The sequence below is a fragment of the Cyanistes caeruleus genome, chromosome 4 (assembly GCF_971803275.1).
Source record: "Cyanistes caeruleus chromosome 4, bCyaCae1.hap1.1, whole genome shotgun sequence".
NCBI classification, from domain to species: Eukaryota; Metazoa; Chordata; class Aves; order Passeriformes; family Paridae; genus Cyanistes; species Cyanistes caeruleus.
Window position 1 is genome coordinate 3,331,138 of NC_141704.1, and position 23,910 is coordinate 3,355,047.

General features: G+C 50.1%; 2 protein-coding genes across 5 annotated transcripts in view; one reads left to right on the forward strand and one right to left on the reverse strand.

Moving 5' to 3' along the window:
* PODXL (podocalyxin like) overlaps positions 1-23,910 on the forward strand; it is a 41,787-nt gene that overhangs the window by 15,925 nt on the left and 1,952 nt on the right. For all 4 annotated transcript variants that reach the window (XM_086886397.1, XM_086886399.1, XM_023918810.2 and 1 more), the window contains exons 2-7: positions 12,316-13,146; positions 15,262-15,416; positions 15,909-15,974; positions 21,694-21,850; positions 22,667-22,728; positions 22,819-22,983. In XM_086886397.1, the coding sequence (XP_086742523.1) occupies positions 12,316-13,146; positions 15,262-15,416; positions 15,909-15,974; positions 21,694-21,850; positions 22,667-22,728; positions 22,819-22,983 (1,436 nt within the window). The remainder of the gene's footprint in view (positions 1-12,315; positions 13,147-15,261; positions 15,417-15,908; positions 15,975-21,693; positions 21,851-22,666; positions 22,729-22,818; positions 22,984-23,910) is intronic.
* MKLN1 (muskelin 1) overlaps positions 23,385-23,910 on the reverse strand; it is a 108,748-nt gene continuing 108,222 nt past the window's right edge. Inside the window, exon 22 of the transcript XR_015286046.1 lies at positions 23,385-23,525. The gene's annotated coding sequence lies outside the window, so the exon portion shown is untranslated. The remainder of the gene's footprint in view (positions 23,526-23,910) is intronic.

A 23,910-nucleotide genomic window follows, 5' to 3' on the forward strand; every position in this document is an offset into this window, starting at 1 on the left:
GGGGCAAATCCTAGAACATGGAATTGCAAAATGTTTTGGGTGGGAAGGGACATTAAAGACCATCTCGTTCCACCCCCCTACCATGGGCAGGGATACCTTCCTCTGGACTGGGTTGCTCAAATCCCATCCAACCTGGCCCTGGACACTTCCTCTACTTGTGCTGTTCCATTGGGTAACAATTATGCTCTGCTGAAGGGTCCTGCCCTGGGATAACACTGGAAAAGGTAGTTTCTCACTGTTTGTGCCTTTAATAAGTTATTTCTGTGATCATTATTTTATTATTAATTTTAATATTAAAATATTTAAATTATTATCTTAAGGAGGGGAGGAGCAGGAGCTATGGAAGAACACAAGTGCTTCAAATGGAAACTGAGTCCCACTACTCCTGAAAAACAAAATAAAACAAACAAACAAACAACAGAACAGAAAGCTAAAATGGATTTCTTCTTCTGTAAAACGAACTGTTTCAGGAGAGTTAAATAATGAGGCAATTACGAATTTGCCAACAATAGAAGCTGATCAGATTACACAGGGCCTGTAAAGCCAGATTGTCACTGGAGCCATTTGGTGGGAAAGAAACTCAGTGCCAGACAGTCTTTAAATAGTTTTGAATAAGAGGGAGGGCTGGCTGTGTCCTTCCCTTCCGAGGCTCTCCCCATCTAAAGAATAGCACCGAGCCTCCTGCCAAGTCCAGCGTGTCCAGTCCATGCCCGAAGGCTCCACTATATAAATATATATAGATGCTCAAGCAGGCACATGTGTATATATAGAGCTTCCCAATTATCTGGGAAGACCCCACCCTGAGGGAGGTGTGGGTGTGGAACTGGAGGGGAAAAAAAAATAAATAAGGTGGGACCCAAAATAGCACCAACACACAAAGGATCCCAAGGAAATGTGGAGCTCTCCTCACGGCATTGACAGGAAATCTCCAGGCTGCTGGCTCAGTAACCCCAGCTAGCCAAGGTCATGGGGGACTGATCATGTTGGAGGGATGGATCCTGACATCCATCTTTGGCAAAAATCTTGGGATGAGGGGTGTGAGGTGGAAGCTTTTTTGTCAGTGATGATTTGCAGGTGTCCCAGGTGTGCCTGCAGAAGAATCTGTCTCCAGCACAGCCTGAAAGAGAAGCAAAGCAGATAGAACTGGGGATGATATTTAACCAGGAATCACTCAAAATTTTACTTGGGATGGCTGACATGCTTGAGGGGGTCACCAGTGCCTCTCAGAGGGGGTTTCTATGTCACTTGGCATCACCTGTGTCTTTCACATCACCTTAGAGTGTCAATAAACCAAAGATCTCAGAATCACAGAGTATCTGCAGCTGGAAGGGACCCACAAGGATTATCCAGTTCAAGATATTTCAAGTCATCCTCTTTGGGCTCACCCTGGCCTGGTGGTGAGTGGTGCGGGAGATGGGCTGGGGAAGGCAATGAGATTCGTGACCCCAAAAAGGTTAAAAGAAAATTTGCTGGCTGGAGGGCGTAAATTTGGGCTGATTTATGACTCATCAGAGGTTCTGGGTGCACAAAGGAGGGTGAGGCTCTGGGTCTTATCGTGTCCCCACCATCTCTTTTCTGCTGGTCCGTTCTGTCCTAGGATAGGCAGGCAATGTCCGAGCCCTGCCCTGAGCACAGCCCCCAGGGACTGGAAACCTCCCCACACAACCAGCAGTGCTGACAGGAGCAGGCAGGGGCTGTTGTCTGAGGGTGATTGCTGCTGTAAGTGTTCAGGGGAGGTGGAGAGGAAAGGGAGGTGCAAGGAGCAGGGACGAGGTGTTGCAGCACCACAGCAGTGCAGTGTGCCAGCACAAACTGACCTCCCACTCACCCGTCTCCAAATTTTCCCTTGTACCAGGGCAGCCTGTCACCAGGCCAAGGTCTCCTTATTCTTTTGGGTTTAGGGTCTCTCCTCTTGTTTTCTGCCCCTTAGGGCTGTGGCTTGGACCTCCTGCATGCTGGGCCTGCAGCTTCAGCCTCCAGCTGAGGATGGCATCCTTGGTTTTGATGGCACAAGTTTGGGCATTAGTTCCCTGCTGCTAATACCAGCCTTAATGCCTCTCTGTGGTCTGGCTTTGTCAGCCTGAGGTCCCAGAGAAGCCAGTAGTCTGTCCTTGTGCTTGGGGTTGATCCTTTTCCTTTAGGAAGAGCCTCCTCCACAAGAAAGGGAATATTTTCTCCTTTCCTCTTCCTCACTGCAAAAATTAGAGTGACACACACAAAAAGTGAGGGGAGTTTCGGCTGCACAACCAATCCACGAGATCCTTGAGGCCCTCATTGCCCATGGATAAAGTCTAGACACGTCGCTGATGCACAGCACCCAACTTGAGTGACATTGGATGTGACAACTCTTCCCTGGTGCCAGCCAGCTGGCAGAGGTTCAGCTGGCAGGATGAGAAGCTCAGGGCCAGCTCCATCCCTGCCTTGCTCAGCATGAACCCAAATGTGGACCCAGCCAGCTGGAGAGGAGAGCAAGGCGAGGAATTTCATCCCCCATGCCACCCAAAAACTTGTAGGGTGCTCTCTCCATTGCCTTCTCATGGTCTTGCCTTTCTCCATGGAAAAAAAATGAGGAAAAACTGAGTTCCAGAGAGACCTGATTGGGGCCTTTCTGTAGTGAAGGTGGCTTAAAAGAAAGATAGGGACAAATTTTTAACAGGGTCTATTGCAATAGGATGAGAGATGATGGTTTTAAACTGAACAAGGTTCAATTTAGATTTTGTTGAGATGCTGGCACATTTTGTCCAGTGAAGCTGTGGATATGTTCAAAACCAAGTTGGACAGGACTCTGAGAAACCTGATCTAGTTGAAGATGTCCCTGTTCATTGCAGGGGAGCTGGACAAGATTTTAAACATCTGTTCCAACCCAAACTATTCTATGATTCTACAATGTGGCATCAAATCTGACATCAGTCAGAGTTTTCCATGCCCAGGAATTAGGAAAGGCCAACCTCAGCTGGGGAGGAAGGTGTGCCCCATCCCTGTTTGATCAGTGCAACATCTAAGAGCTTGTTTTGTGGGGACCATCACCACATTTCTCCTGAATTAACTTTCCTAAAGTGCATCAGCTCCTCCTCATCAGGTTTAAGAGCTGAGGAGACTTTGATTTGATTTAACTTACTTCATTTGGGCTATATTAAAAGACTTATTTAAAGCTGAACAGGAGTGGCCACCCGGTGGGTTGCGTGCACTTTGACTAATCCACTCTGAAATCATACCTCCTTTTAATTTTAGATTAATTTTTTCTGAGTACCCCTGTGTAGACAAGCCGTCAGGCTGTATAAATATCAGTTCCTGTCTCGCGGGCTCGCGTCCTCACTCCTTCCCAAGCTGTCTGAAGCCCTCCAGGAAAAGCCAGCAAGGGATGATTCATCTTTCTGGGGTGAAAAGCACAGGGAGGAACTTTTTCTCTGTCTTAGTGAATAAATCTGTGTGTCCCCACATGTTGGTGAGAGGCAGGGCTGGAGAAAGGAGGTCAGGTCCCCAGGAGGGGCTGCTGGGATGTGACAGTTCTTGAGTTCAGCCCTCAAGAGCAAAGCTGATGCTTTGGCCAAGCAGTTCATAGGGCTGGGTTCTCCAAAGGTCTTCTTCCCACCACTTTGCCCACAGCTCCACAGCTCATTAGTGCTGGAATCAACTCATGGCTCAGTCCCAACCCTGGAGAGAGGTGGTGAGGTTCCTCCAACCCTTCTTCCACCCCAGAGAGAAATGGGGAAGCTGGGTGGGATCCTCACGTGATCAAGGTGGAATTCCCAATCTGGCAGCCCCAGTCTTTAGGTTCTTCTCGTGGACCTGAGATTCCTGTCCAAATTCAGAAAAATCTAGACTTTTGACCTATTTGCCTTTTCTTTAAAAAAAAAAAAAAAGGCTTTTATAGCACTCATGTTCACAGAAGAACATCCTGAAAGACCATCTTAAAGACTTACAACACTGAAGAAAATTCAGTGTATAACAGATATTCAGGGTACAACAAAGTTCCATATTCTTACAGCTTTCCTGTGGTTTTCAGTGTTGTCAACTCACAACCACTGCTTTGGGACAAAAGCACCTGCCCTTTACCTTGATCCAGAGAGATTTTCTGGCCCATCACTCGGTCTAAACCTTGAGTTTCTTCCAAAGTCCTGTATGGCTTTTGCAGAAATAGAGGGGTCTCAGGGCTAAATGTACCAGACACTGTGTCCTTCAGCGATGGGTGATTGATGCTCTCGTGATCAGCCCACAAATCCTCCTTCAAAGCAGCAAGGTCATCATGGATAGCTCCACTCCAGTGGTACAGAGGATTCAGGAGAGGACAGGAGCATGGGACCACTCTGTGTTTTGGAGGGCCTGGTCAGGCTGGGACATGAAGCATTTTTGGCTCGTGCTTCCCACATTTCTGCTCCAGCAGCTCCAGTGCCATTTCCTACACACTGAGGTGTGCAGAGATCCTCATTCTGCAGCCTGGAAAGGGTGCAGAGCTGGAGCCAGGTCCCTTAAAAATCCCATCATGGATTGGATGGAAATATCCTCTTTCTCCTGATGGAAAGAGGATTATTTCCAGGCTTAGTGGTGAAAAATGCCTGTGGGTTGCATGGATAGAGGTGGGCAGGTGTGTTTGTGTTGACTCCTGTGAAGGATTTTGGAGCTTTCGTGTTCCACAGTGGTCTTCCTGTCTCTTTCTGCACCCCACCATATTTTAGATAGCCACATGTTTTCCATGAGAAGAGTCATGGAGACAATCCTAAATAGGATGTCCTATGTTTATCCATAAGAGAGGCTGGACTTCCCACTGCTGGCATTCCTCACCTCTGGCTGGAGCTGGTCCTGGGATGCAGAACAGCCTGGGATGGACCAGCTGGGTCCACTTGAGTGAAAAATGACACTGATCACAAATGTCTGGCAAACCCCAGGCTCGGAGGAGAAATTCAGAAGAGGTCCAAGCTTGGTGTGACAGTGCTTTTGTGAAGGTGGGAGTGAGGAATGCTGAGATACTCCTGCTCCCTCAAATCCACTGTCTGGTCATTAATTAGTGCAGCAAATTAACCCATTTCTGCCTCCCCAAATGTGGTGTTCAGAGGGACCAAGGGGGTGAAGAGGACACAAGTCAGGGCTGCAGGGAAAGAGGAGTGTGGGGAGGTGTGCCTTGGGATGATTATTTTTAATATTTGTCATACTTTCAAATGAAACAGCAGATGAGCTGAGCTGGCTCGAACACTTGCAGAAAGAGCTGATGGGGAATTTGTTAATGAAGCAAGTTTGTAGTCAGAAAATGCTGGTTCATCAAAACCTGGGTTCTGGGGACATGTGTTGCAGTCCTGGCAGGAAAAGTGTATCAGGCTGCAGGTGGGTTTCTTGGTTGAAACCAAGGAGGTTTAAAGGCTGTTGTGTGAATAAAATAAAGCCAGGCAGATCTAACAGAGAGAACGAAGCAGCCAAAGCTCATGTGAGGTCTGCTCGTTGGGATTCAGGGTTGCTTGTACTTGGTAAAAATAGGGAAAACTTGAATTTTTCCCAGTTCTGGAAGCAGAATGGCCTTTTGGCTACTGTAGGGATGTGACTCACTGCAAAATGCTGCAGACTTAGAGTCCTCAAGATGATGCTAAAATGCTGTGAGGACATGTCCCAGATCTCCTGCAGAGGGGTGTCTCCAGGCTGGCAGTGGAGTAGGAAGCCCCGGATGCTCCTCTCTGTCTGGAGAGGAGGCAAAACTGCTTGGAGCTTGAAGCACATCCATTTCCTCCCCCTGCCCTGCTCCACGTCCAGGCAGAAAGGGTTTATTGGGAAGGGTTTCCAGGGCAGAGGCTGTGGCTGCAGATTCCTTCAATTTGACAGCAAAGAGGGCACTTGTCAGCATTATTGCCTTGCTCTCACTGTCACTTCCACACACAATCTAAATTTCAAGAGTTTTTTTCAATAGAGTCTTTTCACAGTGGGGAAAAGGAGGTTCCCTGCTGGCAATAAACCCAGTGGCTTTAAATCAGAGTCCAGACATACTGATTTCATAGAACTATAGGATGGTTTGGTTTAGAAAGAATCTTAAAGATCATCTGGTTCTAACACCTCTGCCATGGGCAGGGATACCTTCCACTATCCCAGGCTGCTCCAAGACCCATCCAACCTGGCCTTGGACACTTCCAGGGATCCAGGGGCAGCCACAGCTTCTCTGGGCACCCTGTGCCAGGGCTTCACCCCCCTCACAATCAAGAATCCCCTCCCCTGACCTGCCCACACTTCTTTGATGCAACCCCTCCCCAAGTGTTATTGAAGCACTAATTAGACCCAGGCATTAGGTCTCGTCTTTAACATTTTGCAGAGCAATTCTATCAAAATGGTTCTGCAGCAGTTTTTATTCTGGCAGGGGTTTGGAGAGGATATGTCTGCACTGGGTGATTGGACTGATGGATTAGAGGCGAATGCTCTGGCAGCTGCTGTTGGACCTTTCCCCATTCTCTAACCCAGGAAGCCAAATTGATCTTTGGCCTGGGTGAAGCCATTTCATAAAGTTGATGGTGAGGCTGGCAGCAAAGAGGTTGGGTAATGCTCATTAGGAAAGCATCTTCAGACATGGAGAGTGCCAGGGTGGTGTGTAAACCATCCTTGTACCACATCCCTCACTAAAATCTCCTCAGGCAGCTCAGGAAGTTTGGATCCCATCTATCCCCAGGCCGATGGAAGGGAAAGCCTCTGCAGGGGCAAAATTAAAAACCCTGTGAAGCAAGCACTTGCTCTGACAGCCCAGCTTAATTCCAGGATAAATAACACTGCTCTGTGATATTCTTCCAATCTGATCCCTTTCCCAGTTTCAAAAGGAGGTGACAAATTTCCTGTCCTCTGCAGTGACTGGGCTCTGCTGCACCTCAGACATGGCCACATTGCAGAGGGTGGATAAAACCCTCCTTGCTCCCAGGAGCTTCTTGCAATGCAAAGAAAGTCCAAGAGCTTCCTCAGTCACTTTGGCAAATGCTGTCCCCATAGAAAGGGCCACCCCCAGAGCCTCAGCCCCTGCTTTGCCTTTGATGAACTCAACCCGCTGCCCCTGTTCAATCAGGAAAGGCTGCAAAAAAGGGGAGGAAAATAGGAACTTCCTCAGGGCCTGGCTCACATCCCTTCCCCTTCCCTGAGTTGCTCAGGCTGCTTAGCTTTCTCATCCCGCCTTGGGAGGAGCAGGAGCTGCCTGGTGTAAGGCTCCAAGCCGGGCTCAGCCCGCCGGCGTGGGGTGTGTCACCCACCATTTCCTAAGTTATTCTTTTGAGTTTCCTTTTCTCACTATTAATAGAATTTCAGCCAATATCTGAGCTGTTTCAACAAGGTGGATGGGGGGGAGGCAGGGGGAGGCGTTACCAAAATAGGAAGCAGGAAGCTATTGGGCAGGGAATTAATCAGAGGAGCTGCATGGAGAGGGAATTAATCGCTGGCTTTGGGTGGGCTGTGGGAGGATGGATGGGACGTGTCCTTTCACTTTGCATTTTGAGCTTGTTTGGTTCTCTTTTTGTGCTCCAAGCCTTGACCTTTCCAAAATGCTTCTCCTCTGAGGGCCTTCCCCAACCTGCAAAATTCCACGTACTCACAGCACTAAGGTTACAGAGCATCATGCCGTGGCATGGCTTAACTGGGAGACACTTCAGATTAGATATCAGTTGGAAATTAGATTAGATATTAGTAGGAAATATCTCCCTGTGAGGGTGGTGAAGCCCTTGGAGAAGCTGTTCTACTCCATCCCTGGAAGTGTTCAAGGCCAAGGGTTGGAGCATCCTGGGGGAGTGGAAGGTGTCCCTGCCCATGGCAGTGTTGGACTAGAGGGTCTTTAAGGTCCCGATCAGCCCAAACCATTCTGTGGTTCCACAAATCTGTGGTTGGAGGTGGTGCACAGCAGCTCAAAGCTGTGTCTGTAACTGCAGTTGTGAGGAGCTGTGCTGGCACAAAGCAGCTCACCTTTCCTTTTACATTTTGGGTGACTTTTCACATCCCACCAGCCCCAGACCAGAGACCTCTCACACCATCCCCATCCACAAGAGCCCACAGGGGCACTTCCAGCTTCCCAAATGGGCCAGCTGGGTAATTAGCAATAAGGGAAAGTTGTCTCCCATCCTGGCTGTCCCCATCCCACACACACTGTATCGCAGGCCCGGTCATGGGATACACGTATCCGGACATGAAATCATGTTTTTGCAGCGGACTCATTTCCTCCTGTTTGGCCGCCAAGCTCGCGGATGCGTGGCGGGCTCGCGCCCTCCTCCCACAGATCCACCCCACACCCAGCACCAGAGGTTTGGGTTTTCTGAGGGATGCATGCAGGAAGAGAAGAGCAGACCAACCTTTAGTCTCAGTGCTGCTGAGTGCTGTCAAAATACCCCTGGTAGCTGCTAAATTGCTCTCATCTTCCCTCAAATGTAGAATTGGTGATGGTCCAGAAAAGTGAAAGCAAAAAAGAGTTCTTGGCGTTCCAAAATGCAGCCAGGAAAGTCAGGGGCAGATGATTTTTTTCTGACTTCTGGAAAACAGGTTGAGGGACTCTGGTTGAAATTCAAGTGGGCTTTCTTTTGGGAAGGGTCTCCTCCAGGTAGGGGGAGTGATAACTTGGAGGTTCTCTCCTCCATCCTCCTCCTCCTCTCTCATTGATGCCTTAAATCCTTTTACCTCTGGGGCTCACGGCGTGAAGGGATCACTTGTTCCCTGCAAAAGGACTTACTGTATCTTTTGTGAGTGATTTTCATGCTGAACAGGCCCCAGACATAATCCTGTCCTGTCTGGCTGTTCTTAACAGAGGTTTTCTCCTCCTTCAGCCAGATCCTTTTCGTTTCTTGTGTTGGGGACAGTTGTCAGGCAATACTGGCCCCCAGCCCAGGCAAACAGGGGCTCGTTACCAGTCATTACCCCTGAGTCTACCACTGAAATTTGGCATAGGTGGCCAGCAAGGGAGGAAGAGATTAAAACAAAACATTTTCTGGCATTTGAAAGAGATACAGTACATGTGGAAGGAAAACAGTGACTCCTGGGACTGTGGTGCTTGTTCTGCAGTTGTTTCTGCTTTGGAATTAAGTTTGCAATGGGTTTGCCTAAGACAGGTCTTTTGTGGGTGGTGATCCTGCAAGACACGAAAAAAAAAAAAAAAAAAAGTAATTTTTCTAAATGAAATGCATTTTTTCCCAAAGCTGCAGTGAGACAGAGTCCCTGGACAAACAACATTAAGCTCAGAGCAATAAAACTGCAGGAAGGTATTGAGCCCCGTGACTGTAGCAGCACCTTGTGCTGAGAAAACAGTTTAATTTAATGCAGCAGGATAGAAAAGGTAAATTTTGCTGACAGAAAGGCGACCAAAAGCCTGCAGGAGGGGTGTGGGGATGAATGTTGTTGCTCCTCTGTGGGAGGGGATCTCTCCCAGCTGTACCCACAGCTCCTCTCCAGTGGTGTGTTGCAGGTCCAGCTCGTGATGCTTGTTCCCACTTAAATCACTGATCCTTGCATAATGAGCAAGAATAAATGGATTTTTTATCATCTCTTGACCTTAGTGAAGAGGAACACTAGGAGTGGGTGCAGAGATTCAGAAAGATAAAATACTAATGAGATTTTTGGGCACCAACATGAGTCTTGATTCTTCTCCCTTCTCAAAGAAATTAAAAAAGTAATTTCTTTGTGGGGCTGTGTCACTCTGTGTGCCCCAAAAAAGACCCTGCTACCACCCCAGCCAGGACAAGCCTGGAGGATCTCACCAGATCTCTCCATCAGCAGAACAGCCCCTTCCTTTGGACTTCTGCCCTCAGTTTTTTACTAAAAGTGGTAACATCCTATCTGTATCTCCCCAGGGTGGGACAGGGAAGTACTGGGCCGGGGATCCTGGTTCCTTGGATCACAGGGTGATCCCAGCTGGCCACCAGGACTGGCCTAGAGCCAAAGCATGGTCCTGTCCCCTTCCCTTGGACCGAGTTGAATTGAATTGTCTTTTTGACCTCTCCTTGGAGCCTTTAATTTCTGCCCCTCTGGGATGAGGCTGGGGCATGAAGAGGAAACAAGAGCAGTGGGGGATTTCCTCCTTCCTTCCTTCCTTCTAACCCTTTCTTTTTTTATGTCTCTGTTGTATTGTTTCTACCTTTAGGGGATATTTTTTGTACTTCTTTTGTTGTCAGGCCCCCTGTCAAACTTTCACACCCTATTTATGGGACAGACCCGTTCTGTGGCTCACTGGATGCCTGGTCTCTCCCCAGCTTGGTGCAACCACCACTGACAATTCAAGCCACACAAATTGATAACACAGCTAAGGAGGTGATAGATCAAAACTCCCTCCTATCTTCAGCACCTGGTGCTTACCTGTCAGGACCTTGTGATGGTGTTTTACTTCTTTACCTCTTCTTATCCCACAGACAGTGTTCAGCCTATAGGAAATATGATTTATCTCCACAAAAGCCCTTTTCCTGCAGATGTAATGGAAATGTTTTCCCACAAGCCAAGTGTTTCCTAAAATAATTCATGCTGTTACTTTCAGTTACACTCACATCTTGATTGTGTTTCCAAGAGTGGCTGCTCCTGGTGGCTGGTGGGGAAACCATGTTTTGGGAGGAGATCTGAACTTTCACAAAGGCATGGAGTGACACGACAAGGGGTCATGGCTATAAAGTGACAGAGAGCAGGGTTAGATGGGACATTAGGAAGAAATTCTTGGCTGGGAGGGTGGTGAGGCCCTGACACAGGTTGCTTAGGGAAGCTGTGGTTGCCCCATGTCTGGAAACATTCAAGGCCAGGTTGGATGGGACTTGGACCTGGGATAGTGGAAGGTGTCCCTGCCCATGACAGGAGGGGTTGGAATGAGATGATCTCTGAAGTCCTTTCCAATGCAACTCAGTCTGTGGTACTGTGATTCCCCTGAAATGGTCAGGCAGATTTATGACCTGATCAGTGTAGGTCCATTCCAACTGAAATATTCTCTATATTCTATTCTATTCTATTCTATTCTATTCCGTTCCGTTCCGTTCTGTTCTGTTCCATTCCCTGTTTGGATGCCTATGCAAGGCCCAGCTGGAGCTCCTCTGCCTCCTCCAAACCCACTCTGTCCCCAGGCAGTTCCCACAGGAACTCAAATTTGTTGCAGCCTCCCCATCCCAAATCCCACCTCCTGAGTCCTTCTCAAGCCAGATCCTGACATGGAGGAGCTAAATTTTCCCACCAGAAACTTGAGCTGCATCAGATCTTTGATGCATAATCAATGTCAACAGAGAGGCTGTATAAGAGAAGATACTCTGCCTGTGTGCCAGCACAGAGAAGCAAAGCAGATCTCTGGAGAGCAGCATTAGGCTAAAAATCAATCCTTGGAGGTGTGACTCCTGTTTTGGAGGGTTGGAAGTAATGTATGGGGAAAAAATATTATAGCAGTTCTTCTGCACAGTCCCCAAATGGAAGAACCTTCTCCCCAAATCAGGTTGTTGCCTTGACCCCAGAGGGATCCATGGATAAAGTGGCTCAGCCCATGTTTACTGAAAAGTGAAAAATTGGTCAAACTTTCCAGGGGTGAATTTGAGCAAGATCCCAGAACTGGTGGTCACCATGTGAGGAAATTGTGGCCACTGATGGAGCTCCTGCAGTGATTACAAACACTGGATAGACAGTGGAACAAACACAAGAATAGAGCCAGGTTTTTGTATTGGTTTAGCAGTGAAAATACCCCATTTTGGCATTTCAGCACATTACAGAGCTCTCTGCTGTGGGAGAGTTCTCCCTTGTCAGCTGAGTTGTCCTTCAGCTGCATCTCCCACTGAAGAACAGCTTCAAAATTTGAAAATTTAAAGTATTCTTCAGAAACCAAACACAGATATCTTTGCATGTGATAATGTGAGATAATTGTTTAGTCTTAATGACCTTGAAGGTCTTTTCCAGCCTTGATGATTCTGTGATTCTGTGTCACCTTATCCCTTCAGAGATGTGGGAGACACTCATAACAGGGCTGGACAGTTGCAGTCAGTGCATCCTTTGGCTGTCCCTTTACAAGGGCTGGATCTACTTTATTTTGGGGACCACTTGCAGGCTGTGCATGGAAGCTGGTGGACCTCCCATCTGAGGGAGACCTGTGTCCTGAGACCCAGCAGGTCTTGTCCTCCTGCTCTCGCTCTGAAGTCCTGTGAGTTTGACTACATTTGGAGGTTCCTCTTGAACTCTTCTGCTCTGCTTCCTGCTGGACACAATGGTACCAGAACGTGGAATTTGATATGACTTTGGAGAGCACGAGGCAAGACCTGAGTGAATGACTTGTGGCTTATGCCAGTGTTTACTTCTACAAATACATGTTCTGAGGGGAAACCACAGGCAGTTTCCTTAGTTCAGCGTTTACCTTGGCATTTTTACTTTTCCCAGGTGTCAGCTCTCAGGAAGATGCAGATTCTACAAGCCCAGGAACAAGCCCGTCCACCATGACAACAGCAACCGCCACAGTGGCCACACCTGCAAGAGCTGCAGAGACCTCACCAACCACCTCTGCATCATCACCTACCACAGACAAAATCACCACCGCCACCATCACTAAGGAAGCAGCCACTCAGCCAACTGTGGCAGATTCCAACACTGCTCAAAGCAGCACCACCTTTACCAACCTGTTAGAGTCATTGTCCCCCTCTGCACCGTCACTGAGCACACTGGTCGCAACATCGGGGACAGCATCGCCTACCACCATGACCCCGACCCACACGCCAGGGCAGGACAGCTCCTCACCGGGCACCACCATCCCCACAACCACCCCTGCTGCACAGCCCACAAATTCCCAGCAGCCTGGTGGTGCTACATCCACTTCAGGAAGCTCAGAGACCACCGCTGCTGCAGATCTTGTCACTAATGCAACCAGTCCCCCGGGAGCTGTAGGGGCTGTTGGCACATCCTCTCCCACCACACAGCCTCAGGAAAACCAGCCTTTGAGTCATTTGCCTAACACCACTGTGAGCACCACAGTGCCGAGGACTGACCCTTCCCAAAGCTCCAAGGACTGTCCTGTCTCTCCTCCCCCGTGTGACACCAAGCAGCCTCCTTCTTCTTCCAGTTCTCCAGACCAGGGACCAACCCCTTCCACCAGTTCTGGAAGCACTTCTGTTACCCCTCTGACTGGATCCCCGTCCCTCGCCACCACCCCGACACTGCAAAACGGCAGCAAAGACACGGTCCCAGGGGCAGCTGCCACAACAACTCCTGGGGCAGGTAACAGAAGGCAGGAACCTTGGTTTCTTGTGCTGGGGAGGCCTTTTTGTGTTTTCTTCTGGCTGCCCTAAACACCTGCCCTTATGGGCTGTCACCACCTTGTCTCATTTTAGGATTTCCGGGGCAGTTGTCTGCGTGACAAGCGCGTGTTTAGGTCTCTGTTGTCCTTGGTGGAGGTCGAGTCAATGCAGTCAGTGAAATTCAAGGAATGAATCAGTTGGCAAAGTGCAGGCATTGGCTTCTGAATGGACCAAATGGTGCCTGAAGCACCATCAACTGCAGTGACTCGATCTTCAGTGACGGCAAACGGGAGCAGCGGCAATGGGCTGGGGACTGAGGCGGGAGAGCTGGGGAAGCAGCGTGACAGCCCCCGGAATGCTGCCCCTGGAAGATCCCTGGTGCAGCTGACAGCTTAGGGAAGGCTGTCTGGGCATGCACAGAAAATGAGCTTTAGATGACTAAGGAGATTTTGTGGCTAAACTCTGAGTTTACAGCCCCTGAGGAGTCTGACTTTGGTAGGATGTTCATCAGCTGCGGGAGGGCTTTGGCTGCTGACTGCTGTCTAAGCACCATTAGGAGTGTCCACGTGCTGTTTAGGACTTTGCTGAACACCAGTAAGGTGTTTTCTCTGACCTCTGGAGTTTTACTGTTGTGTTAGTTCCTAGATGTCCTGGTGAGGCACAGCTCAAACTCCCAAACTGGAATTTTGTCTGGTAGCATTTACAGGGAAATCATCACCCTGTGGGACTGTGAGGGCTCCAGGGAGTCTTCCAGACTTGGCTGGGATTTTGGGTTCAGCTCACGTCTGGCTCTGAATTAAAGCTGTGATCACACTGGAGCCCTTCATTCTCTTCCCCTGGAAAATGCTCTTCTTGACCTTATTTCTAGTTACCTGGAATACAGAAGCCTCTCAAAAACCATCTCCATCCCCTTCAGCCCCCCAGCTAGTGCATCACTAAATGAGCCCAGGTTTTATTGCAAGGCCATCTCCACTGGCTTTCACCACATCATGTTTTCATGTACGGGCAGGAACGAAGTGAAATGAATATTTTCATGAAGGATGTTTCTTTTTCTTTTCTTTCCCCTCCTGCTCCACAGAACTGCTCTCCACTGGAGGATGATATATGAAATTATGTTAATTCAAATTTGGCCTCAGGCATTAAGCCTGAAGAGGTCTAAAAAACCCTTTATATTTAATAAATAGCTGGCAGAATGCATGAGAAACAGATGGCTTTGGAATTAATTCTCTCCTGGAGCCTTCAGAATGTGTCTGGGAGAGAAATATTCCTCATCTTTTCTGTGGAAGAGGCAGGAGTCCTGAGAGCAAACAGGCTGTGAGCATCCTGTGGCATTTTAATTCTCTTTGTCACCACTTAAGGATGAATTAGGAAGCCAGGGATGAAGATCCATGTCTTCAAAGGGGTCTGGGGAGGCAGGAGGCCGCTGTGCTCCTTGCACTACTCCCACTGCACAAACAATTCTAAGATGTAACAGAACTTAACCAAGTCCTCAGAGACGACCTCAGTTTTCAGAGACACCTGAATGGGGCTGGTAGATCTGGGACTTGTGCCTTTCTGGAATACCAGGAAGGACACCCCAGGCTGTCTCCTGTAGAACCAGGCACTACTTCTAAGCTTGTCATCCTGGAATTTTTCCATGGAGGTGCAGTCAGCAGAGGTTATGGCATTACATCCCCTCCCAACAGAGGTGGGTGGCAGATCCTGGGTAGCCAGGTCTGCGTCTGTTGAGGAAACCTCCATGGAAGGTACCCCAGATAAAGTGAAAGGAGGGTCAACCCCATACTTCTAAGTGATTACCCATTTACCCACACAGAGCCATGCAATGGCCTTTGGTTCCTCTCTCCAGAACATTCTGATGAGTTTCAGCAGTAGAAAAGAAAATCAGTAATCAGCTCCTTTCCATATCAAAGTTAATTTAAAAGAGATACAATATTAAAGAAGCAATCTAAAGCAGCATTTGACACAATGATCTTCAAGGCAGGGCTAGAGATGAAAACTGATTGTGAGGTGATCCCTAACAGAGCTGTGCCAGCTGTATCCTCTATATTGTGTCAGTGTTTCTCTGCTTGTTTTTTGGTGCATATTGGGGAGCCAGACCAGAGTACCCACGATGCTGGATCTGCACCAACCAAACCCACCGGTGCCTCCCAGAGCCCTGACGGTGCCCAGCCACCAGTTCCAGCCTCGGGGGACCAGACAGAGAGCTGCAGTTCTGGCCACCAGCACCCCAACATTTCTTACCCAAATGAGGTAATGGCACCAAATGGGAAGGTGGGCTCCTCTCAGTGGTGTTAATTTAGCTGCCATCCCACGTACACCTGGAGTCTGCAGCTCTTCTCACTGTTTCTGTGTCAGGGAGAGAGAGAGATCTGCCAGCAAAGTAATTTCAGGTTGTAGAATCACAGAACTATTTGGGTTGGAAAGGATCTTTAGAGGTCATTTACTCACATCCCTTTCTCCTGGAGCTTTCCAGAGAAGAGATGATGAGGATGGAGGTGAAGGGGAGTGTGAAAGGGGAGGGACCTGAAGCACCAGAAGCAGCTGAGGGAGCTGGGAGGGCTCAGGCTGGAGAAAAGGAGTCTCAGGGGGGACCTTCTGGCTCTCTACAACTCCAAGGAGGGTGCAGCCTGGAGGGGGTCAGGCTCTTCTCCCAGGAAAAAAATGATGGGCCATTGGATTGGTGACAACTGTCCTTCCAGCTTTTGTCCACCACTGAGAGCTGCTTTTCCTTTGCCTTTCCAGCTCATCTGTGACGACCAGGTGCAACATACCAGGCCCACCATTCAGCTGAAAGAACCCAGAACCTGTGTAAGTACCACCTTTTTGACTTCCATGGAGAATTAACAGCTGTTGGAGGTTCAGATTTTAACCCGTGGTGCTCTGAGTATGTGAGAAAATGCTCAGAAATAAAGGAACTTCATCAAAGATGCAACCAATGTAAACTGGTGAATGCAAACCCATGTTCAGCAGTGTTGCCAGTGGGGGATGTGGCAGGAGGAGAAGAGGTCAGTGTTGTCTTCTGCAAGTACAAAACCAGCTAAGCCCACCCAGATCTTACAGAAAGACCATTTTAAAATAGAAATTTTTAAAATGTAAATCTTTCTGCTAGCAGGAAAGCTTTTTACCTAAATTGAGGCCTGGAATTTTGTCCCAAAGCCCAAGAAAAAAATGAGATGTTCCTCCACAGTTATTGTGCACTTGTGAGATCTTGTAGCTCACACTGGGGTAGGGTGGCATCCCACTGCAGAGCAGCTGGGAAGCAGAGGAGTTTAGGACTCCCTGTGCTCCTCAATGATCTCATAGAACCCTAAAGTGAGAGGAAAAAAACCTTTATTTTGCTTGCTTCAGACCCTCTACAAAACCAGGGAGCAGTGAAGTGTGGTGGGAAGGCTGGGGGCAGGCAAGCCCAGCCCAGGACCACACACCAAGACCCTTTCTGGTGGGTGGGCACTGCCTGCTGGTGTTCCTGAGGGATATCTGCCTTCAGAATGGTTCTGGTGGAAACTGAACTTCCTGCAATAGGGCAGATGCACTATACTGATGAGTTCCAAATAGAAAGAAGTTTTAAGTTGGTGATAATGAGGCAGAGCCACCAGTAAATGACTGGTGAGGTCCTGACACAGTGACTGTGGGTCAGGCTCAGGGTGGGTTTTGGCATGATAATGTTCTGGCTTCTGGCAGTGTAAGCAGTGGAAAACTGGCACTTCAGGGACCTTCTCACAGCCTGTGCCATGGGCAGGGACACCTTCCACTAGACCAGATTCCAGCTCTGTCCAGCCTGGCCTTGGACATGTCCGGGGATGGGGCAGCCACAACTTCTCTGGACAACCTGCTCCATGATGTCTCACCATCCTCACAGTAAATAATTTCTTCCTAATATCTAATCTAAATCTCTCCTCTTATAATCTAAAACTGTTCCCCTTTGTCCTGTCACTCCCTGTCCTAAGTGAATCACAGAATCAGCCAAGCTGGAAGGGACTCTCCAAGTGAAGCCACACTGTGTTCACAAAACCCCTTTGACACATTGTGAATGCAGCTACTGACCACAGCAGCTCTTGAAATTCCCTGTGCTTGGGTGATGGCCCTGCCTGGCAGCCCTGGAAAGGGCTTGGACCTCCCAGCATCATCCCCTGTGCTCCTGGAGGAGGGAAAGCACCTGACTGCTGTCTGTTGTCACCTTCCTAGTCCTGCTGCTGCTGGGTGTGAATGCTCCTTGCCCACACACCTGCAGTGGAGGTGATGTCCTTAGTGATGCTGCTCTGGACACTGAGGGTGATTCCAAGGAGGGAACCTTATTTCCTTAAAGCCCCACAAGATCCCTTTCCCCATTTGATGTCTGGACATGGCTGCAGGTTCATGCTGGAAAAGCTTCTCATCAAATTTTGTATTGAATATATTAAAATATTCAATCAAATTGACAAAATCCAGTTTTGGAGCCTAAAAAAACTTAGGACAATGATGGTATTTAAAGATTCCCCCCTCCTTTTGGGCACAGTGATGTTCCAGAGCTGCTGTTCTTCCTGTGGAGTTGTACTGGGAGGCTTTGGAAGCAGGGATGGTGAGGCTGGGCAGCACCAGTGAGCTGAGGGATGGGCAGACACCACATCTTGGTGTCATGGCCTGCTCCAGGGCCACTTAGCATTGAAGCTGGCGAGCCAGGGAGCCTCCCACCCTGCTTCCCTTTGATTCTTCTGGGTGTAATAACGAGCCAGAGTACTGTTAGCACAAAATGCCAATTACACCCCAAAACAGCCACAGGAAGGCTGCAGGGCTGCAAGGGTCCATCCTCCCATCCCATCGCCCTCCTTGGCTGCCAAAGCGCCTCCCCCCTGCACTCACCCTTAACTTTTCACTCGTTTTATTCCTGAATATTGCAGCCCATTTTGTGCCTCCCAAGCTGAGCAGATAACAGAGAAATGGCACTATCTGGTTTCCCTGCTTTGTAGGCCCGGTAAACACGTCTGTAGCCAAATCCTGACAGCAAAGTGAAAAAATCCTTTGCATTTCACAACCCGTGGGAAAACAGGAAAGTGTGTGCTATAAGGAGAAGTGTTCCAGAAACAGCTCTGATCCTGCTCCGAGAACAAGCCAGAGTCAGGGTGGCATTGTACTAAAAATTCAGATCCAGCAAGAAGCCAGGGCAGTGTGGGGGGACCAGTGGTGGGGGACGTGTCTGGATGACACAAGGCAGGGGACACTGCAGAGCCACCCGCCCCATTCGCACTGGGCTGGTGGGGCAGCACCAGTGATGGGGGGACCCCAGCAAACAGCTGGGACTGAACCCAGGAACTGCAGACCTTTCACCCCACCACACCTCAGATTCTCCAGAAAACCAGGAACTTGAATTATAAATCCTTCAAAAAAAGCCAAATATACAACTGGTACCATTTGGTGTCCAAAAACACCAAATAGGTGTTTCAGAGGCTGGTTGGTGCCCTGCATCTTTCCTCTTCAGGTGATGCTTTAAACAATGCTGAACAGTTTGGTCCATGTCCCCCCACCTGCTTCTTCTCATTCCTTTGATTACAGCAGGATCTTAATGAGTGTTTTAATAAGTCTTATTAGCTCAATGCCTCACATTCTATCAGCTGACTTCTTCCAAGGTCTGGCTCACAAATGTATTTTCAGTTGTGTTTTCCCTGTCTTGGAAGGGATGGATGGATGGATGGATGGATGGATGGATGGATGATGGATGGATGAATGGATGATGGATGGATGCATGGATGGATGCAGGGATGCATGGATGCATGGATGGATGCATGGATGGATGATGGGTGGATGGATGGATGGATGCATGGATGGATGCATGGATGGATGATGGGTGGATGGATGGATGGATGCATGGATGATGGATGGATGCATGGATGATGGATGCATGAATGCTCCTCATCCTAACCCCAAAATGAGTTAGGTGAAGCAAGAAGTGATGATGACAGAGGTGGTTGGTGTAGCCTGAGCTGTGATTCAGCCACACAACCCCGTGTCCATCTCCCTGGGGTTCCTCCTCCACCGTGTCCCCCACCTGGGGGGTGTGCCCAAGGAGCCGGGTCAGTGGATGCTGGGGAGTACCAGAATCTGCTGCAATGGGGGATGCAAAAACCACAGCAGGTCCACTCGAACCCACTGGAATTGCTGTGTGACACCCACGGGTCCGGGGACACAGGACAGTCCCCGGAGCAGACACAGGGACTCCCTCACCGAGCAGGGTCGCGGTGCCCCCTCACCCCGTGCAGCTGGCGGGGGTGGTTTGTTGACTCAAGTGCTGTTACCTCATTCGGGGATGTTGGTTTTAGGTCCCCGCCAGTGTGGGAACCGGATCCGAGCTGCTCGGCAGCGCCTGTCAACTCCGGCCAAGGAATGCGAGCAGGGGGAGCTGCCAGGGGCATCCCTGCCGGCCCAGCGGCCTCACCCTGCCCCTCTCCAGCCCTGGAAAGGGCCAATCCCTCCAGCTCACCCTCCGAAGGGCTTTAGGCACTGCTCACCAGCTACCACTGAAGTGGTCTCAGCGAGGTTTTAGCCTCGCATCCCATTTCCCTCCCCACCCAAAATAGGGGTCTTTCCCCCCACCTTGGGGTGGTGGGGGAAGAAACAGGTTATTGAGGTCTGGGGGAAAGCCGAGCTGCGGCAAAAGCAGGGGAAGGAGGATGCAGGGAGACAGGCTTTCCCTTTCCCTGCCAAGCAGAAAGTGCTGCACAGACAGGGACAGGCAAATCACAGGACATTCCAAGCGTAGGAGCACAACCCAGCGTCCAGACGTGATAAAACCACCGCCACCACCAGGCTACAGCCCCCTCCTGCCTGTCCTGCTGGGAAGCAGCTTTCCAGGGAATGCTGCCCTCGGGCTGGGGCCGATTTCCCACCCAGCTCTTTTCCCAGGGATGTAGAACCCCGCAGAGGGGCCCCGGGGAAGCTGTCCCGCTGCAAAGCGAAAGGACAGGCGAGGGACAGTGGCCATTCCCAGGGACAGCCAGGGCTCCACGATGCTGAGCTCACCCTCGCACTGTATCCGGGGCCAGCCTTCCGCCCCGGCAAGTGCATCCTGTCTCCAATGCTGCTTCCCAAATATTTAGATAAGATGGGGTGAGATGAAGTGCGTCCCTGAGCTGGGCAGCTCCCATCCCTACAATGCAGCAAGAGGGGTGCTGCCAGCCACCGGTGGTGCTGGGATGGGAGGGGAAGGTTTGGGTGATGTACAGGCAGGAGCAGAGCCTTTCCCAGCCAGGCACCTCGTTTCAGCAGGGATTAAGGGCTTCTACACAGGATCACCTGCACAGGAAAGAAGTGCACGCAGGAACTGTATATACAGCACCTCTCATATAGCACCTGTGAGGACCAGGTCTGTGCATAGAATCATGGAATGATTTAGGATGGAAAAGCATATAGCACCTCTCATATAGCACCTGTGAGGACCAGGTCTGTGCATAGAATCATGGAATGATTTAGGATGGAAAAGCATATAGCACCTCTCATATAGCACCTGTGAGGACCAGGTCTGTGCATAGAATCATGGAATGATTTAGGATGGAAAAGCCTGCTAAGATCATCAGGTTCAACCATTAACCCAGCAATATCAAATCCAGCACTAACCCATGTCCCCCACATCCACACGTCAGGATCTGTGTGGGCAGGAGGGTGATCTCCTCTACCTTAGTGAGCTCCCAGATGCTACAAAGCATTGAGCAAAAAGCCCCAGGAACACCACAGAGGGAACATGGGCTCCATCCACCCCTCTCCCACCTTTCCAGGGATGCTTTGGTTTGCCCAGAGAAGCTGTGGCTTTCCCATCCCTGGAACTGTTTAAGGGCAGGTTGGATACGACTTAGAGCGATCTGGTTTAGGGAAGTTGTCCCTGCCCATGGCAGGGAGTGGAACTGGATGATGTTTTGGGTCCCTTCTAACCCAAATCACTCTGTGATTCGTTCTGTGATTCTATCCAAAAGCAAGGCATGCTCTCTTGCTCTTCCCTGCAGAGCTGTGGGGAAGTTTTAAGCAGGCCAGGGACCTGTGTTGGTGGGGACAGGAGGTGGAAAGGCTGGAGATGCCCGTGGGGGAACTGTGGGGCTGCACAGCCCTGCCCTGATCCTGCTGTGGCCCCCTGGCCTCCCCAGCCCCCCCCGCCCCACTTCCCTCAGGGACCTGCTATTCCTGGAAGACCAAAAGCTGCAGCTCACAGATAAGGCTGGTGCAGGGCCCCGGTGAGGAACAGCAGCCAAGAGCTCGGCTTCTTGTAAAGAAACTACTTTTAAACCTTTCCTGTTCCCTGGGAGGGCCGGCGGCAGCCGGGCAGTGCACAGGGATGAGGGAAGATCACAGAATGCATTTGGTTGGAAAAGACCCCTGAGATCACCGAGTCCAACCTATGACCCAACACCACCTTGTCAACCAAACCATGGCACAGAGAGGCACATCCAGTCTCAAAGGGGTCATTCTATAAGGATGGGACACCCTGCACCCCTGACAATGGGGTGGGATGTTCCTGGGCAGTCCCTGCATGGGGGAGCAGTGCTGACCCTCGCTGTTACTGCAGGATGAGTGGAGGACTGCCAGCAAAAACAACTCCTTCTTTGAGAGCTTCTGCTCCACGGCCCAGCACGTGTTTGACGCCAGCAGGGACTGGTGCACGGTGACACTGATGGCCTGCAAGCCCCGCTCCCACCACTGGGCTGTGTGGGTGGTCCTGCACCGTGAGTATGATCCCACCCTTCTGCTGCACTGGGACAGGGTGGCACTGGGGACCCTGGAGGTGGAGGCTTGGCAGAGCCCTCAGGTCTACTAGAGCTTGGCCAAAGGGCTCTGTTCCCACGGCTGCCCCATCCCAGTGGTTTGGGAGAGCTACAGTGAGCCCAGAAATGAGCTTTGTGCCCCAAGGAATACACCAGATTCCTCTGCCATGCTGAGTCAAGGCATTTACCAGACTCCAGGAGGAAGAATTGCTCACAGGTGCTTAAAACTGGGTGCCCAGTTCAAATCCTTCCCCAAAGAAAACAGAGAGGAGCTTCCTGCCCGTGTCAGAGCCCTGCTGGGATACCCAGCTCAGCCTGGGTGTGCCCAAACATTGCTTTAGGATCAAGGTGCCTGGGAGGTGGAGACATCCTGCTGCCCTAGAATGAGGAGGAGGAAAGACTGAGCTCCATCCTGCTCTTACTCATCACCGAGCAGTGGTTGGGTGGGTGATCCAGACTCCACATCCAACCTCAGGGAAGGCACCCAGCACTGGGGACTGCTCCTTGAGGAGCCAGGTACAGCCCCTCACTGGGCTTGCTCGTAAATCACCCACTGGAGATGGCTGGTGGGGCCTGGGGGCTCTGGGGCTGTCCCCATTCCAGAAGGGATCCTGGCTCCGTGTCTGGCTGTGAAGCCCCTACAAGGGTTGGCTTCACCCCTACACATCTTCATCCACCTTCTCCAGAAACTGAGTCACCCCTCTGACCAGGGGATGGTGGCACAACCTGTCCCCACCTCCACACCTTGTGCTCACTGAAGCCTTTTTCTTCCCCCAGATCCCTTGGACTCTGAAGAAGTCCTCAAGGAGCTGAAGGAGAAGAAGGACAAGTTAGAGGAGGTAAGTGGGTCCCTGATCATGGCACAGCTGCCCCATGGGTGTCCCCCAATGGTGGGTGGCACAGAGCCTGACCTGTCCCTCCTGTGGCAGCTCGGCATCGTCAACATCACCTCTGACAAAATGGTGGAGGACATGACCATCAACGACGAGTTCAGCACCCCCCTGATCATCACCATCATCACCCTGGCCGGGTCCCTGCTGCTCGTCGCGGCCATCTACGGCTGCCACCAGCGCTTCTCCCAAAAGAAGGACCAGGTAAAGTGGCAGGAGGGTGGGACAGGTATCCCAAGACCTTTTCCATCCCAGAGGCATCTTCGGGAGATGAGGATCACCGGTGTTGCTGTCTCTGCTGGTGGAGACATCCTGGCTTGCTCAGTGGGCACCACCCCAGGTCAAAATTTTGAGAAGAAAAGATTTCTCAGTCTGAAACTCCATTCCAAAACACAAGCTGTACCCCTCAAACATTTTCTTGAAATACTTTTACAAGTAGTGGAGTTGGGTTGGGTGCCAGGGAGCTCCAGGCTGAGTGCAGGGAAGAAGGAGTGTCAGCAGGAGGGGCATCGACACCGCAGGGCTCAGCCTTTGCAAGAGCTGGGCCAGGGCCAAATTTCAGAGTAGCATCAGCAGCAGGATTTAAGGAAGAACCAACACAGAAAGAGAAAATAATGTGATTTTTATCTCAGGAAGCAATCCTAGGTGATTTTAGTGTAGCATCCCCCAGCAAGGACTGGCCATTCCCACACCTGGGGGCACTGAGGTTTGCACTGGTCCCAGCTGCTGATCTTGAGGATTTAGCTCTAGGACAAGAAGCAGAAAAGGAAAATAAATATGAAATCAGATTATGCAATCAGGGTAAACCATCCCCTGATAGAGAAGCAAACCTATTTCACTCCTACTTGAAGTCATTTTCCCCTGCACCAGCTCATCCTTTCTCAGCAATCCCAACCTCTGCCCCATGGGAAAATGAGGGATAAAGTTTTAAATATTTGCAGTGCAAGGTAGGTGAACACAGGAGGGAGGAAGAGCAAACAAATGCCCCTGTCAGACTTGTTTGTACTTATCAGGTTTGATTTTTTTGGGAAGAAATAGGGGAAGAGGCAAGACCTCAATAAATATTTGACCTGCATTGTGGTGATCCCCTTGGATCTTCCAGGGTTTCATCATCCCTTACATGAAACCTCC